The sequence below is a fragment of the Juglans regia genome, chromosome 4, assembly GCF_001411555.2.
Source record: "Juglans regia cultivar Chandler chromosome 4, Walnut 2.0, whole genome shotgun sequence".
Classification (NCBI taxonomy): domain Eukaryota; kingdom Viridiplantae; phylum Streptophyta; class Magnoliopsida; order Fagales; family Juglandaceae; genus Juglans; species Juglans regia.
Window position 1 is genome coordinate 5,598,014 of NC_049904.1, and position 16,152 is coordinate 5,614,165.

At 36.3% G+C, this 16,152-nt stretch overlaps 1 protein-coding gene across 4 annotated transcripts; it reads left to right on the top strand.

The window, feature by feature from the left end:
• The first annotated feature begins 12,175 nt into the window (after positions 1-12,175).
• On the top strand, positions 12,176-15,798 carry LOC109012824 (V-type proton ATPase subunit G-like). Of its 4 annotated transcripts, none has more exons than XM_018994643.2 (4): positions 12,176-12,310; positions 14,590-14,683; positions 15,080-15,180; positions 15,406-15,798. In XM_018994643.2, the coding sequence occupies exons 2-4, from the start codon at positions 14,596-14,598 to the stop codon at positions 15,547-15,549; spliced, it is 333 nt and encodes a 110-aa protein (XP_018850188.1). In that variant the 5' UTR covers positions 12,176-12,310; positions 14,590-14,595; the 3' UTR covers positions 15,550-15,798. The 4 variants fall into 4 exon arrangements, with proteins under 4 accessions (XP_018850188.1, XP_018850189.1, XP_018850190.1 ...); XM_018994644.2 differs by having other exon boundaries at positions 12,190-12,310; positions 14,575-14,683; XM_018994645.2 differs by lacking the exon at positions 12,176-12,310 and adding an exon at positions 13,057-13,258.
• The last annotated feature ends 354 nt before the right edge of the window (positions 15,799-16,152 follow it).

Below are 16,152 nucleotides of genomic sequence, written 5' to 3' on the forward strand. Positions count from 1 at the left end.
GTAAAGCTTAAAAGATTCTCCATTATTATACTTGAAAAATAATAAGGTTGGCTCTACACTGCTCCCACCTCCCGCTGCAGCTACAGTTAGTTATATTATTATTATTTTTTTTTTACGAATAGCGTTATATATCACATTTTTATTTTATTTTAATTATATTAAATAGTATATAATATTTCTATCATTCTTAGATAAGAAATATGTGATAAATAATTATTTAATAATAATAATTATATCATATCATACTTAAGTTGTGTTTGGATGTTGAAGTGAGTTGAGTTGAGATGATAAAATATTGTTAGAATATTATTTTTTAATATTATTATTATTTTGGAATTTGAAAAAATTGAATTGTTTATTATATTTTATGTTGGGATTTGAAAAAGTTGTAATGATGAGTTGAGATGAGTTGAGAGGATTTTTGAAACCAAACGAAGCCTTAATGAGATGAAAATAAGATCATATTATATTGTATAAAATTTTCTTTTTTTATATATATATTTTTTAATGTTTTAAAATATTTTTAAAAAATAAAAAAATCATAATATTATTAAAAAATATTTCTTTAATCATTAAATAAAAAAATTACAAACTAAAATAAAAAATCACAACAATAACTCTAAGTGATGAGAATAAGTGATCAATAAGAGTATCATTTTTTAAATAATAAACACACGTTACTTTTTTATAACATATTATATAATTATATTTTAAAATAAAAATTATTTTAATAATACTATTTTATAAAATACTTTTATTTTAAAATATATATTATTTTTAATAGTGGATTCCACTCTTTTTTAAAGTGATTAAGTAACATTTATGCATTTTATGATTATATGTAAAATTACTTATGAAATAACTTTGCATATTATATGACTTAGCATATATGAAATATATAATAAACTGTTCCTTATCTAACTTTCATCAATTAAATATTATAACTCCTATATCATGACTATAGAGGACCTATGAATATAATAACACACTAACTAACATAATAACTTGTATATATAATTCTCATGATTTAATGTAGTTGATGCTACGATAACTAAATGTCAAATATCATAATCACTACGGTTTATAAATAGAATTACAATTGATTAATCTCTATGAATTAATTACAACACATTAATTGGCATGACTAAAGATAATAGAATTGATAATTAATAACATGATTTCTTATTGTAGTTTCCTTACAACTTTTAAAGTGAGATTCTAATTTAAAGAAATTCTCACAATTTATGATATTTTTCATAATCTAATGTCACATTATAGAATGGTTAAAAGATGATGATTACAAGACTGTATATTATTTTATTATGAATAATGTTACATCACACTCGATCACATCCCATTTTCATCCTATTATATTATAAGATGTGACATATTTATCACCATTAAATTTTTTTTAACGAGCTAGATGGGATTCGATTGTTTTTTTTTTTTTTTTAAAAAAGAGTTCTTTGTAACATTTTGATGACCCACCTACTCATAAACCACTTAATTAATTAATTGAATTAATGCCTCAAAATTTGTACTGAAAAAAAGAGTGCTCGTGTTATCAATCTCACAACTGACCCATTATTGGAGTTAGCTGTGAATTTAAAATTTGGGGTATGATGCTGATTAAGTACTAGGTCGGCTTGCTTAGGGCCTAATTTCTTAGCAAACCAAAACCTTTGATCATTTCACTCAATTCATTAAAAATGTTTGGCAAGGTAGGTGGTGCCACAAGTATAATTTCATCTGCTGGCAGTAGAGTGGAAGGTAACATTATTACATGACATAATTTAAACCATCTTTTAAGACTTTCATAAAAAGATAGTTTCTTATCATGTGATGTTTCTCTTAGGGGCGGCAATTTTTATTTGAGGAGTATTACTAGAGTCATAAATGTAATCTTATAAATTGACGTGATTTTATATGATCTGTTAGATCTATTTTACAATAAAAATAACTTTACAATATGACGAACTACATTAAGATATATCAGTTTGTAAGATTACTTTTATATAATTATTTTGTGGATAGAGTATTTATCTCTTGTTCAGACAATGGGTGACACAAGATCACATCATATAAACGATAAATCCATATAGTTTTTCCTACCTTTAACTTACTAATTATGCTCTTCAAACTTCTACAATTATCCATATCGAATTTTCTGAACATGTCATCTAGATCTCTTTTTGTTCTATGTATCTTATCAGGAAACAAACCTCTACAACTTCCTTAGAAAGTAGAAGCAAACATACTAATAATAAACTAAGATGTTATGCAGAAAGTAATTAGAACACCTCTCCCCCTTCCTAGCTAAGCATAACAATCTTATGATCTTAGCGATGTGAAAATGCAATGTGTTAATGATAATATCACCCAGATGGAGGACCTCCTACATATATATATATATAAAGAGTTGTAAGGATAGTGGAAACACTATAAGAAAATAGGTCATTTCTAGCAATTTTAAGATCGTCGCAAAATAGGTCCTTATTTGTGGCGATTTCCATTTCCCAGCACGAAGTTGGGAAATGCTGTTCACTCTTTTGCTGTGACTTTTATACCTATTGTGGCGATTTAGGTCATCGAAACAAAATATTGTTACTGTAGCGACATTTTATTTCCGTTGAATAGAAAAATCGCCACAATACATACTTTTTGCAGTGAACATTGTTGCCGTAAAAGTCATATGCGGCCAATGAATGCTTATTAGTGGCGAATCAAAAGTGTCGGAAATAGCCTTTTACAAAATTCATAAAAAAGTGTATAAGACTATTTTCAACGAATTTTAGTTTCTGGAAATGAGCAGTTCCGACCATTTTTGAAATCGTCGAAAACAAGCAAATTCCCTTTTTACCGCAAAATTTTATAAGTTTTTTGGTGAAACATATTTGCCTGAAAAAACTATTTATTTGCGTCCAATAAATGATTATTTGCGGCGAGATAAAAGCGCCGAAAATAAACTTATCTGAATTTTATTTATTTATTATGGGTTATTCAGATTTTGCAACAAATTTTTAACTATTTGTGACTAATTTAATTTTTAACTATTTGTGACTAATTTAATCGCCGGAAATAATAACTATTTGAGATAATTTTTGGCTATTATTGAAATTGATCAGAAGTGAAGGCTTAATTTTGTTGAAAATGCAGCAAATTTATGATCGCTGAAATTGATCAAATGCAATAATTATTGAGGATATTTGTAATGATTTTGAGCCTGGAAAAAGCTTGAGAGACATGAAGTACTTATATTTGCCAAAAAATGCCTTTTACACATAACTATTCCAGAGAGAGATGGATCAGATGGAGACGGAGGAAGGGAGAGAGACAGATGGAAATTAGAGAAAGCTTTCTTCGCCTTTTCCAATTAATTGACTTTATCATCGAAGGTTCCATCATTTTGGGTCATGTATAGCCAAGATCATTCCCATTTCTCTCAAGAAGGCATCCATTATTCCAGGTTTTAGGTGTTCATCACCTCAATTTCATCGCAACAAAATCGTACATGATGATGGGTCAAGGTTCATTGGCCACCATAGATCAAAGGTCCATTGAAGGGGACACCAAACGAAAGCATTCACTGCTGTTTCTTTAGTTGGATCAAGGTTCACCAATTGCCGCTACTGCATGGTCAAAAGCCCATTGTACAAGCAGCTCCTACCACATGTTTTAGAAGACAGAAGATCATCATAAAAGATCTAGTGAGAAAATCATATGATAAAGATTAAAGAGTCGAGCAACTAACCTTACGAATATATATCGGAAGGAAGTTAAGAAAGCTTTTGCAGGAGACAATGCATGTTCAAAGGACTGTCAAGGCTAAAAAGGAAACTTCTTGTAAAAGCAATTGTCCGGTCAACATCATGTGCTCGGTGATCTGATCTTAACAATCGTTATACCGCGTACTAGTAGCAACACTCACATAATCATCATTGGTGCGAAACCTGCATGCCAAACAAAATGCCAACAATGCCTCTTTGCACACTCAAACTCCCATCGAGGCGATGGCCGCAAGTCTAATGTTGGCAAGAAAACTTTCAAAGACCAACTACGTTTGGATTCGAAGATGATTTGAGATGAGCTGAGATGAGCTGAGATGGATTGTGAATAGTAATGAGATGAGTTGTGAATAGTAGTGAGATTTATGAGTTAAAGTTGCTGAATAGTAGTGAGATGAGTTGAGATGAGCTGAGATGAGCTGAGATGAGTTGAGATGAGCTGAGATCACTTACGAATCCAAACGAATAGAGACACGCAAACCAAACTTGTCAGTGTGATTAATATAGCTTCATGCCAACGACGACCGTCACTCCTTGGTTGTCGATGACCTCATCTGCAGACTGATCTTCCATTCTCCTGAGCAATCATGGATCACCCATTGCCAAAAAGTTCAATATGTTGTTCATCGAATAATTTGATAGAACCAAAGATGCTTTGGAGTACCAACTGATCCCCTGTGAAGCCATGTGCAAGGCCTTTCCACTAATCTTGAAGAAAGACGTTATTGGAGGACTTTCAGAAGGTGCAATTCCCAGCTTTTAATTAGTTTCATCGTGAACAAGCCTAAGATCCATCCTTTGGGACTACTAGAGCTTTCCATCATTATTGACGCATCACAAAAAGGTGGCACAGCTTATAGTTAGCTTCTTAATTTGTGTCACAAATGCTTCAGTTTTAAAAAGTTTTTGTCATCTCTAAATTAAATTTTTTTTTTTTTTACTATTATATGTTGAATGCTGAAGCACATGAACTGCATGTTATATATTCTTTAAAGAAAAAAAAAAACAGTGCCATTTGGTTCCAGTTATATTGCATTTTGGTATTGTATCTTTCTGTTTTGATCACTGTTCATTAAAAACGTGTTTCATACCACCAACTACACGGATGACCTGCAATAGATGAGATGGCGGCATGGGGTGCTCGGAGGAACTCCGATGCCTAAGTTAGAGAGAAATTATTTCAATATAAGTATATGAATGAATGACAAATATGTTACATTTAGGTGTTATTTATAAGAGTATGAAGGTGTTGATAACGGATAGCTCCAGAGTTTATCTTGGATAAGTCTCGAATAAATTTGTAGGATAACTTTCCTGATCCATCGGAGGTATTATCTATTCTTTATATTATCCACCACGTGTCCATAGGTTCAATCTCTAGGCTTGCATATCAGCCCCGATTCTTGAGGTCTCAGACTTGGGCCCTCCAACACATGAGCTTATTCCTCCGAGGTACTAAATATCCCTTTCAGTTACCCCACTAATTTCCTTCGTACCTACACATGGGAAATCCATCAATTCGTGCTTTCACTCTACACTGCTAGTTTAGGACAGATGGACGACCCCTGAGATTGTTACTCCTTTTACCACGCTGAGGGTCTATGCTAACTATGGTGTGGGTTTTGGAAGATTCAACTTTCTGTTATGTTAAAGATGCGCCCACATCATCTATAATTGTGCCCGCGCTTTTATTCATTATTTTTTTTATTCAAAAAATGATAACCGACGATGCTTTTATTCATCATTGCTTCTTTTTCCAGCTCCAGCTCCACCTCTTTTATCTTTTTGCTTCATTTCCTCTTCTCGTTTCTTTTCCTTCCTTAACTCTCTTTTCAAGTTTCAAGAAACACTCGCCACCCTTCACCATTTTGATCTCGTTTCTTCCAGTTCATACAACAATGACTCAGCGTGGTTCTTCTCATGTTCCCAGCCGAGCTTCTGCCTAAGTCCCATCAAGGGTTTACTGCCATTTTGTGCCCGAATCCTCTGACGGTCAAACTTTACCTTTCTTTGAGAGGTTCACGTGGTGCTCCACACTCATCGCCCAAGACTTGACAAAGCTAAGGACTTCGTATCCCATCCTTGACATCGTGGTTCTCACTCTTCCTTCGGAGGGCACTGTCGACGAGGAAGGCTTCTCAGGGAGAGTGGTCCTCACAGTTTGTGCCCTAATGCACGGTTTGCGCCTTCCATTCATCCGCCCTATTCGTGATTTCCTTAAGTTCCATCGATTGGCAACTGCTTAACTTCATTCACACGTTTGGCGTGTGCTTTTGCGCTCGTGTGTGGTGTTTCGTACGGTTCTTGAACCTCTGGGGGAGATTTACCCAAATCTGACTACTCGCAAATCCCTGTCGTTCTATTCTGTGAAAGGGCTACCAGGTAATATCTGTAGTTTTCGTGTTCGCTCACAACATTTGGCAGCATTCGAATGTCAAATAGTGGCAAAAGAAATTTTTTCTTATTTCTAGTGGTGGCTGGGAATTCCCCGCCTTAAAAATGACCATTCAGGATTTTCCCATCAAGGCTAATTGGGGTAGGGTCCCTGATAACAAAAAGATTCTTATAGATTTGACTGACCGGGAATATTTTTGCGTTGACATAGTCCTTAATTGGGCCAAAGATAATGAGGATGCCCTATGGACTGAGAAGCTCTTAACTCTCATCAACATTGATAGATTCTTTGTTTGGCCTGACCGCTCCCATGTTAAGGGCGTAAATTAAAGGCTGTGATGCCTCCTTCAAAGAAGAGGCCTGCTTCTCTGCCTTTTGAGACTCCTAAAAACATCTTCATTGCACTGAGGGCGAGGCACCTGCTAATCGTCTTGCTGAAAAAGTTCAAGGTGTAGCTGGCAATTTGGGGCCAGAAGTGGCCGTTGATTCTGGTGCCAACCCGACTACTGGGGGAAAGGGGAGACGCCCTCTGCTTCTCCTGTACATGTGTTATCTCCTGTGTCTCTTAGGCTTGACATGGGCTCATGGGCGAAGCCCTTGTCGACTTGGCCATAGCCTTTGACTTTGATCTGGACTTAATGGGTACACCCCTTTTCAAGTTTCCTTCTTTCCTCTCATTAGTTTCGACTTCTAAGGGCAGTGAGTTTGCATCTGACATATATGATGCATTCTCTATGGGCATTGTTGGGGTTATGGCGTCTGAAGCTGTGACTCCTAAATGGCGGCACCCAAAGTTATGTTGTGGACTCTTTGTTCCCGAGGGGGAAACCTTGATGATTGTGGGGACCAAGGCTCCAATCTAAATTCCCTCCCTACAACCGTCTCTGGGGGTGAGACTTCGCCTACAGACCATGAAAGCGTCTCCATTCCTTCCTCTTCCCCCTTCTCATTCGGTGGTGATATGGATTTCTCAACCTTAAGGAGGGGGTGGGTCATCCTGGGAAGGTGAAGTGGAAGGGGGGACGTAGGAGATGGAGATGGAGGAGATGGCGATGGAAAAGATGGTTGCCTCGTCGACAGTTTTGAATTTGACACCCCCATGGACCAGGGTGCATCCGTGCCTGAGGTAGAGGTTCTAGCCATCTCTTCTACGCCTTTGACGCATTCTTTGGGGAGAGCCCATGTGGAGGGGTAGCGTGCCACAGTGGGAGGGGTTGAGGGGCCTTCTCAGCTGCATTCCCCTCCTCAGGATGGAGTAGTGACGGAGATGTCTCAACGCTTGAAATTTTTTTTGTCTTCGGTATGACATTGCTGGCTTGGTTGTACTTTCCTTTACATGTATGGCCCATACCTTACTGTTTCCTTGTGCTTTGCAGGCCGTGGATGACTTAGCAGCTTGGATTGTGGATGATCGTGCCTAACTGGAGTCATAGGTATGTACCAGGCGAATGTTTGGGTTCTTTGCTAAGAAAGAACTGAGTCGTCTATTGGCTAAGAAAATTGAGGTGGAGTTTTACCTAGAGCAGTCTGATGGGCACATTAGCTCATTGGAGGGCGACCTCAAGCTCCTGCGCGATGAAGTGTCTGAGCTCTGTGGTGAGTTACTTTGCGCCAAATCCCTCAACATGCGTAACAGCTTTGCCTTGCAATTAGCAGAGTCTAAACGAGATTCTGCTCGTGCATAGCTATCCCGCATGAGTGGAGAGTTGGACTCCTCTCAATAGTTGTTGGCTGACATAAAGCAACGATGCTTGGGGTCTACCCAGGCGTTGTCTTCTTCTGAGGAAGCTCGAAGGCAACTTGTCCTTGACCTTTCAAAATTGAAGGCATCACATGAGGAAGCAAGTAGGCAATTTGGCCTTTAGCTATCAGAAATGGAGGGGTCCTATCAGGATCTACGCTCCAAGTTTACTGCTTACAAGAAGGACATAGAAGAAATAGATGCCAAGTAGGGCAAAATGAACCAAACCATGCTATACTTAAATACAAAAGTGAAGGAGCAGAAGCAGTGGTTGTTGGAAATGGAATTAGAATTGGCCGCTTCGAGGGGCGAGCTGGCCTATTTGCTACCACAACTAGCGACTACCAAGACTGTTAGGGATCGGGCCTTCGGATATGGATATGGGGGCGTGGCCCACTTACAATCTCACCCATTGGCTAATCCTTGGATTGATTTGAGGTGGTTGACATGGACTCCTTCAGACCTGATAAGGTTTCATGCCAGTTCGTGGATGCTTTGGAGCGCAATACTATGCTCGATGCCTTATTATCCGCTCTTTCACCTTCAAAGCCTTTGGCAGCTCCACCTTCATGAAGATTTTTTTTTTAATATTTCTTCTTGTTTCAAACAATATTTTAGACCACTGTAGTGATAAACCTCTATTTGTGCCTTTTATAACGTTGGCTCTTGGTTTAGCCTCGTTTTGCACTACTGATATGCAGCTTCCTTTGAGGTTTCTTTTTGTAACATTGGTGCTTGGTTTGTCCTTGTTTTGTGTTATTGATATACATGTTCATCGCCTGTCGGCTCCAACACAAACCTCCGAACATGGCTAAGTAGTTTCCATTGCGAGTCTTTGCACTTGACTTTAATGGTTAAGTAAAGGGATCGTGGGGTCTCTTGATATCCATACCTAATGGCTGCACCACTAGTCTTTAGACTCTTCTTTGGTGGCTAAGTAAGGGGGTTGTGGGGCATTCACGTCCATTGGCTGCACCCCAAGTCTTTGGACTCGACTTTGGTGGCTAAGGGGTTGTGGGACCTCTTGACCTCCACGCCCATTGGTTGCATCGTGATTCTTAGGACTCGACTTTGGTGGTTAAGTAAAGGGGTTGTGGGGCCTCTTGATCTCCACGCACATTGGCTACACCGTGAGTCTTTAGACTCGACTTTGGTGGCTAAGTAAAGGGATTGTGGGGCCTATTGACCTCCACGCCCATTGGCTGCACTACGAATCTTAGAACTCGACTTTGGTGGCTAAGTAAAGAGGTCGTGGGGCCTCTTGACCTCCATGCCCATTGGCTGCACCGCGAGTCTATGGACTCGATTTTGATGGCTAAGTAAGGGGGTCATGGGGTCTCTTGACCTCCATGCCCATTGACTGCACCGCGAGTCTTAAGACTCGCCTTTGGTGGCTAAGTAAAGGGACCGTGGGGCCTCTTGAACTCTACGCCCATTGGCTATACCGCGAGTCTTTGGACTCACATGCAAATAGCGATGATGTTTGGACCAATCTTGAAGTAGAAGCAAATTATGTAAGTTTACTCCATTTTTATTGCCTAATAATATTTATGTTATTTATAGTACCTGTGATGATTTTTCTTTTTTGTTTTTCTCCAGGAGAAGATGGTTGCACTTTGGTAAAATGTTGTGTATGATGAATCCTCAATTAACGATGTCTAGATTTTTACTCAGGTTCTTGGATTTCGTTTTGGATATTTGAAGGGTTTAGGACGTTGTATGAAGCATTTCTTCTCAACCTCATCCTCTTCTCAAAGTCGATTGAATAACAACTATGAGGACTTACAGGAAGCAAGGCTCGAGATCAAACATTTGAAGTCCAACCGACGATAGTTGGAGGATAATTACATCAATCATAAGATATGGAGGTATGATTAAGAGAACAACACCAAGAAGACTTGCGGATGGAGATGGAAATTCAAACACAATAAAATGTTCGAACGTGTTCAATTAATGATGTCATAGAACTTTATGCCACCACCAACTTAGAAATTTTTCTCTTATTATTTATGTCTTTTGAAATTATTATACTAATGAAACATTTGAACAATTGTGATATTTTAATTACAACTTTTAAATATGGTTTTATTATTCAAATACATCTCAACCTACTTCATACATTTAAATACATATCTCAATTTATTTATATTCAAACACATTTCAATGAGATCCATAAAATATTATTATTCACAAATCAACTGGAATCATCTCAGTATCCAAACATAGCCAAAGTATGTAACGTCTTGAAGCAATACAACCAACATTTCAATGTATTAATTCATAGTAATAAGTTTTGGTTAAAAATTTTCGTTCTATCATGAATTATGAATTAGTAACTGTGCCAATCTCTGGCAGGTTTGGGGGTTAAAACAAAACACAAAATTCTCATCTCATCATTACACCTTTTTCAAATCCCCATACAAAATATAATAAATAATTCAACTTTTTTAAATCTCAATACACATTTTTCAAATCCCAAAACAATAATAATATTAAAACTTAATATTTTAAACTTCAAAACAAAACACAAAATTCTCATCTCACCCCCCAAACCTACCCTAAGAATGTCTTGAAGTTTTAAAATCCCTATCAATGCAATTTCATTAGTAAACTGTCTGGCAAAATCTATTCCAAATTTCATTAGTTTTATATCCTTTCCGAATGTTAATAGGATTTTGTACATGAAGAGGAGAATTGGCATTGAAGCTAATGAAGAGCTAAGGTCCATCTTTAAGAGAGAAGTATATCTCATCCTCAAAGAGAGAAGCTAATGGGCATAATGCCCATGCTACTTATTTTGTATCTCACATCTTGTAATGTTATATTTTGTAATGTAAGGTTAAATACCAATTAATTAAGGTAATATATAGTGGATTGTATTGTGTGTGTTGCTTGCATTTTACGTTATGAATATTGGATTTTTTTTTAAATGCATTTAGTTAAAAAGGTAAATGATTGTTTATAACTTTAGTTATTTTTTACCTATAGTTTTCTATTTTGATATATTTTTATTATTATGGACAATGTCAATGCAAAAGTATTATATTTTGAACATTATTTTCTTTCTTAAAAAATCTTTAATAAAATATAGATTTTTATAAAAATAAAAAAATAAAATTTCGGGTACAACCTGGTACTCGAATTTATGAGTTTCTAAAATCCGGTTTCACCGTAGTACCAGCTCCATTCAAAATCCAGACCAAAACTTGGCTTGGATTTAAAACCCGACTCAGGTGCCCAGATCAGAATCCGGGTGACCACCCCTACATCCGATCGAGTCAGGAGTGAAAAACTCACCACAAAACCGGATTGAAGCCCAAAACATTTGAAAATAGGAGATCAAGACCGATCAGCCCCATAGTCTTACTGCCCTAGAAATGATGAAAATATTTTTTCAAATTTGAGAGCAATTATAATTTATAGAAAAATTGATTTATCATCATTTTCGTAATATTCTTTGATATACTATTAAATAATAGATTCACAATTCAATATACTATTAATTATTTAATATTATATCATAAAATAAGAAAAAAATAATAATAAAAAAGATGATGACTAGTTTTACTCAATTTATAACCTCAAATTTTGGAGAGCAAACTTAATTCGAGCTAAACAGAATATGTCGCTGACGGAAGAGTGTTTGAGGAAAAATGGTTGACGAAGGTTAAAAGAAAAATGATTCTGGTAGTTGTGAGTGTATAAATATTATGTAATAAATTTTAAAAAAATAAATAAATGTAAAATTCATATAAAAAAAATTAAATTTTTAATAAGATAGTCTACATACATGGGACTGCTGTATAAATCTATTTAGTTATGTTTAAAAAAATTTAAAATAATATTTTTTTCTCTTTTATCCTATTCATTAACCAGTCACCAATTCAAGACAGTAGAATTTTTTTTTAATAATAAATTATATATATTCTTTTAGAAAAAGGTTACTTTGCCTCTCCATTTTGCCCACTCAATTTGACCGCTGGTCAAAATTTTTTTTTTTTTTTATTTAGTGATTAAGAAAGTGTTTTTAAATGTATTGATGTATTTTTTTTATTTTTTAAATATATTTAAATATATAAAAAAAATGTGAAAAGGAAAAAAAAAAAAAAAAGAATTTACGCTGGGCGACCGCCCAGCGGTCAAAATGGGGCGGCATAGTAGCCGCACCCATTTTTTTAAAACGAGCACTCGCGAAATCCACGAGTAGCATTACTCATATTAAAATAATCGGACGGCTCATGTGGAAACTCAACTTGCAACGGATGCTACTTTAACCAGAGAATAGAAGGCCTATTGTCTCGTCCTCTCCTCTTCCCTCTGCTCTCTGCGCTTGTTTCCTCCAGAGAGAGCTCATTGCCTAGCCGTCTCAAGCTTCTCTACTCAACTACAGGTTCAATCCTCTGCTCTCTGTTCTCCCACTCTCTCGTACGCGGCTAGAAGTTTGTCCAATTTGTATTTTTGTGCTTGATGTCACTTGTAACTGTTATTTATTGTCTGGATTGGGTGTGATTTAATGGTTATGGGATCAGATTTGCAATTCGTTTTTGCTTTGTTTTTGAAGTCTTTATCGATAGTCAAGTAAGTCTCTACTGTATCGTGGTGTGCCATGCCATGTAACACCCCCCGTTCTCCTTCGTCTTCTCTCTTTTTCCGAACGATTATCAAATATGGGCATATATTTTGAAAGAAAAAATGAATCTTACAATCATTCATCCAATTTACAGGGCCTGGAAAATCTAAATTCTATTAGAATGATGGAAATAGTAGCTAGACGAACTCAGATCTTTTTGTGAGTTCGTCAATGCGGACTCTCTAGCATTTTTTTTTGACCTAAATGGGTTCAATACAGATCAGCGAAAAATCTGTACTGATCAGATTACAAGCCATTAATAAGGTTTTGGAATGTCGATTTTTGGGAACCTTTGTCTAAGATCTGACTTCGATTGGTTCATTTTTATCTTTATGGGTAGGTGGTTGTTTCTATATTCCTATAGGCAAATAACTTTGTACAGCTGTTGCGGACAATATGTAATTCCTTCCCTGTAATTGAAATAAAATGTTGTCGTATACAAACAAACTATGGTTTCGTCTGCTTTCATATTTAATGGTCGAGGAAGGTTCCTCGCGTGTGTTTTGCTTTTTTTCCGAACCTTCACATAAAGTAGGCCTATAGTAGGTTCGTATCCCCATGAATTTCTCTCTGACGTAACCTGCGACGCTTTCTGGCTTCGGCTCTCTCGCTTGCTGGCTTTCTTTTCCTGAAATTATGCCTTTTTAGATTCAGGTTACTACATCAGGTCTTCAACTTTAAGGGGTGTTTCTCCGAGTAAAACTGCGGGTAGATTTGCTTCTGTTTCTCCAGATCTTCTTGTTTCTTTGCTGCAATTCTATTTTGGATTCGTAAATCGATTATCAGCCGTGTTAGATTAGTTATGTCTGCATATTTGCTCCGTGCTTGGTTTATGAGAAAAACAAGTAACAAAAGATTTTTAGATTCTGATATTTATCTTCTACTGACTTTTGGGGGTTGGCTGTGAAGCTGGTTTTCATGGGTAGAAGTCGTTTTTGCTAGATTTTCTTTCTAAATGTCATTAAAGGGTACCTCCATTGATTGTTCCATAAATAGTTGTCTTTTAAAGGGAAATTGCATGGTGCACTCAAATATTCTCAATCCCTTTACTCATTGTCATCTCTCAAAATCAAGCTCTGCTCAGTTGCCATCATCTTTTAGCATCCTGGGCTAAACGGAGAAAACCAACCGAATGCTTTGATGAAATTGATTATCAAGATGTTCAGTTAGTCAGCCCCCAGCGGTGTGATTCAGTTGTTTATCTTCTAAAATCAAAGCGGTTGGTTTGATGGTCAAACACTCTCAAAACTATCCTATGTGATAAGTGATCACCCATACTTTATGGTTGTTTATGGAATCATTTTCTTCAATTTATCTTCTCGCATGAGTATTTTGCTATCCAATGTCCTAGCTTGAGATATAAATTTTTCTTGACAATGATGCAACCTAGAGGAGTAATAAGAGTTCAAGTGATGAAATTTCTAAGAATATATATTATAAATTGTAAAAATGTCTTTTTTTTTTTAAGATCAAGTTGCAATTACATGTATTCTTGTTCAGATATGTCTGTAACAGTAGAAATGATTTTATTAAATGTGAAAAGTTATTCTGTCATCTCTTTTGAATAAGATCAAGTTGCAATTACATGCATTCTTGTTCAGTTCTGTCTATAACAGTAGACATGATGTTATTAAACATGAAAAGTTATTCTGTTATCTTTTTTTTGAAAACATTGGCTGAAATTTGTGACCTATTATGTGTATCCTCTCTAGCATGTGCCCTGATAAACTGTTAGAAGGAATTTGCAAATTTGCACTTCCTTTATTTCATTGTGGGATTGCTATGTATATTCTGAGAATATTGAAACCATAAACGAATTTCTTTTCCACAATATTTGAGACTGTACAGTGAATTCACATCACAAGAGTCCATCAAGTTGACTGAATGACTAGTTGGGCCAAATACATTTCGGCAGCAATTTGTTTTATTTTGTACCAAACAAGTAGTGTTTGCCATTGCCGAAAGATTTTCTTTATGTCTTTTCGTGGTAGTTTCCACCTGTCAATCTTATTTTTAGAACATAGTGTTGTTATTTCCAGGAAAATATGGCATCCAATAGGGTTCAAGGTGGAATCCAACAATTGCTGACTGCAGAACAAGAAGCTCAACACATTGTCAATGCAGCCAAAAGTGGTAATCTTTCTCTTTATTATCTTGACATATGCACATTTGGATGCTACCTGAGTCCTGTTCATATCGATGTATGGCATGAGTTTGATGTTTAAGTAATGTTTATTTCATTGATTAAATAAAGTCCTGTTGACTGTGCCGACAGTTTCTTTTTCTCATCTTAGAGGGAAAAGTTCATGGTTTAATAGGGCATATGAGGTTATTTGCATTTCACGTGTAAGAAATGTTTCTCTTTTCTAAAATCAACCAGTGTTCTTCAAATAATGTACCTCCCAAGATGAGATGACGCTTCTATAGATGCTCTCTTTTTTCTGGTTTCTTTCTCCCTATGTGTACTTTTCATTTTCTTTTCTGAGGTTTAATACCTAATTACATTGGGAATTTCTTTTATGCAATTAGCAAAAATGGCTAGGCTGAAACAAGCCAAAGAAGAGGCTGAAAGGGAGATTACTGAATATCGGGCCCAAATAGAGCGTGAGTTCCAAAGGAAAGTTGCAGAGGTAAGTGTGCTGTTGAAATCTATTCATATTGTTAACATGGTCAAGGCGATTTGAATTCTTGTACAATCATGGTTTATCAATCTAATTTTCATTTATGCTTTTGAGATCCTTGGAAGGTAATGTTGACTTTAAATGGCGACAGCATGAGCATTATAGGGTCAGCTATTTCTAGTTATCCTGTTTCCTTTTTTCCCCTAACACTCTCTCTCTCTCTCTCTTTCTCAGAGCAGTGGTGATTCAGGTGCAAATGTTAAGCGGCTTGAGCATGAGACAGGGGCAAAGATCCATCACCTGAAGACAGAAGCTTCAAGGATATCACAGGATGTTGTTGTCATGCTTCTGAAGCATGTGACGACTGTGAAAAATTAAGTCTGGATGGTAAAGGTGAAATTGCTCCTAAATCTTGTTAGTTTTGGATGGATTCATCCTGGACCTTAGACTTCCTGTGTGCTGTGGGTAAGATTCCTATTCCGGTACTTATTATGTTTCGTATTGCACTGTATCCAAGGAGAATAACTTATGTTTTTATTGTTTGAATGAAATAACATCCCTGAAATTGTAGCCATCTCTTGTTATGCCCAATTGAATGCGGGTATAAATGCCAAGAATTTTGTGCAAGAATGAAATGGTGATATTGCATTTCAGTTTTCATGCCAAAATTTCTATTGGTAGAACTACCATGTTGAGCGATCTAAACCTCGAAGCCCTGAAAACAGATAGGCACTATTACCTACTGCTGATGACACTATCTGGTGGTCACAGACAGTCTGGGTTACCCATTCCCGTTTGACTCTATGTGCTATGAAAAATAATTAACTTCCAACTATTCTACGACTATATATATATATTTTTTATAACCGTGGGTGTTCAGGCCAGCTTTTGTGCACTTCGACTAATCCCATGGGAACCTGAAGTTAATGATTAGGTAAACCTCTAGTGGCCCTAAAGGGACTCGAATTGGTAACTATTGGG

What these genes read in the sequence shown, in the direction of transcription:
- LOC109012824 (XM_018994643.2), top strand. Translation starts at nt 14,596, where the DNA reads ATGGCATCCAATAGGGTTCAAGGTGGAATCCAACAATTGCTGACTGCA. An exon ending in TGTCAATGCAGCCAAAAGTG is followed by an intron (nt 14,684 to 15,079) that starts GTAATCTTTCTC and finishes TTATGCAATTAG; the next exon opens with CAAAAATGGCTAGGCTGAAA. An exon ending in TCCAAAGGAAAGTTGCAGAG is followed by an intron (nt 15,181 to 15,405) that starts GTAAGTGTGCTG and finishes TCTCTTTCTCAG; the next exon opens with AGCAGTGGTGATTCAGGTGC.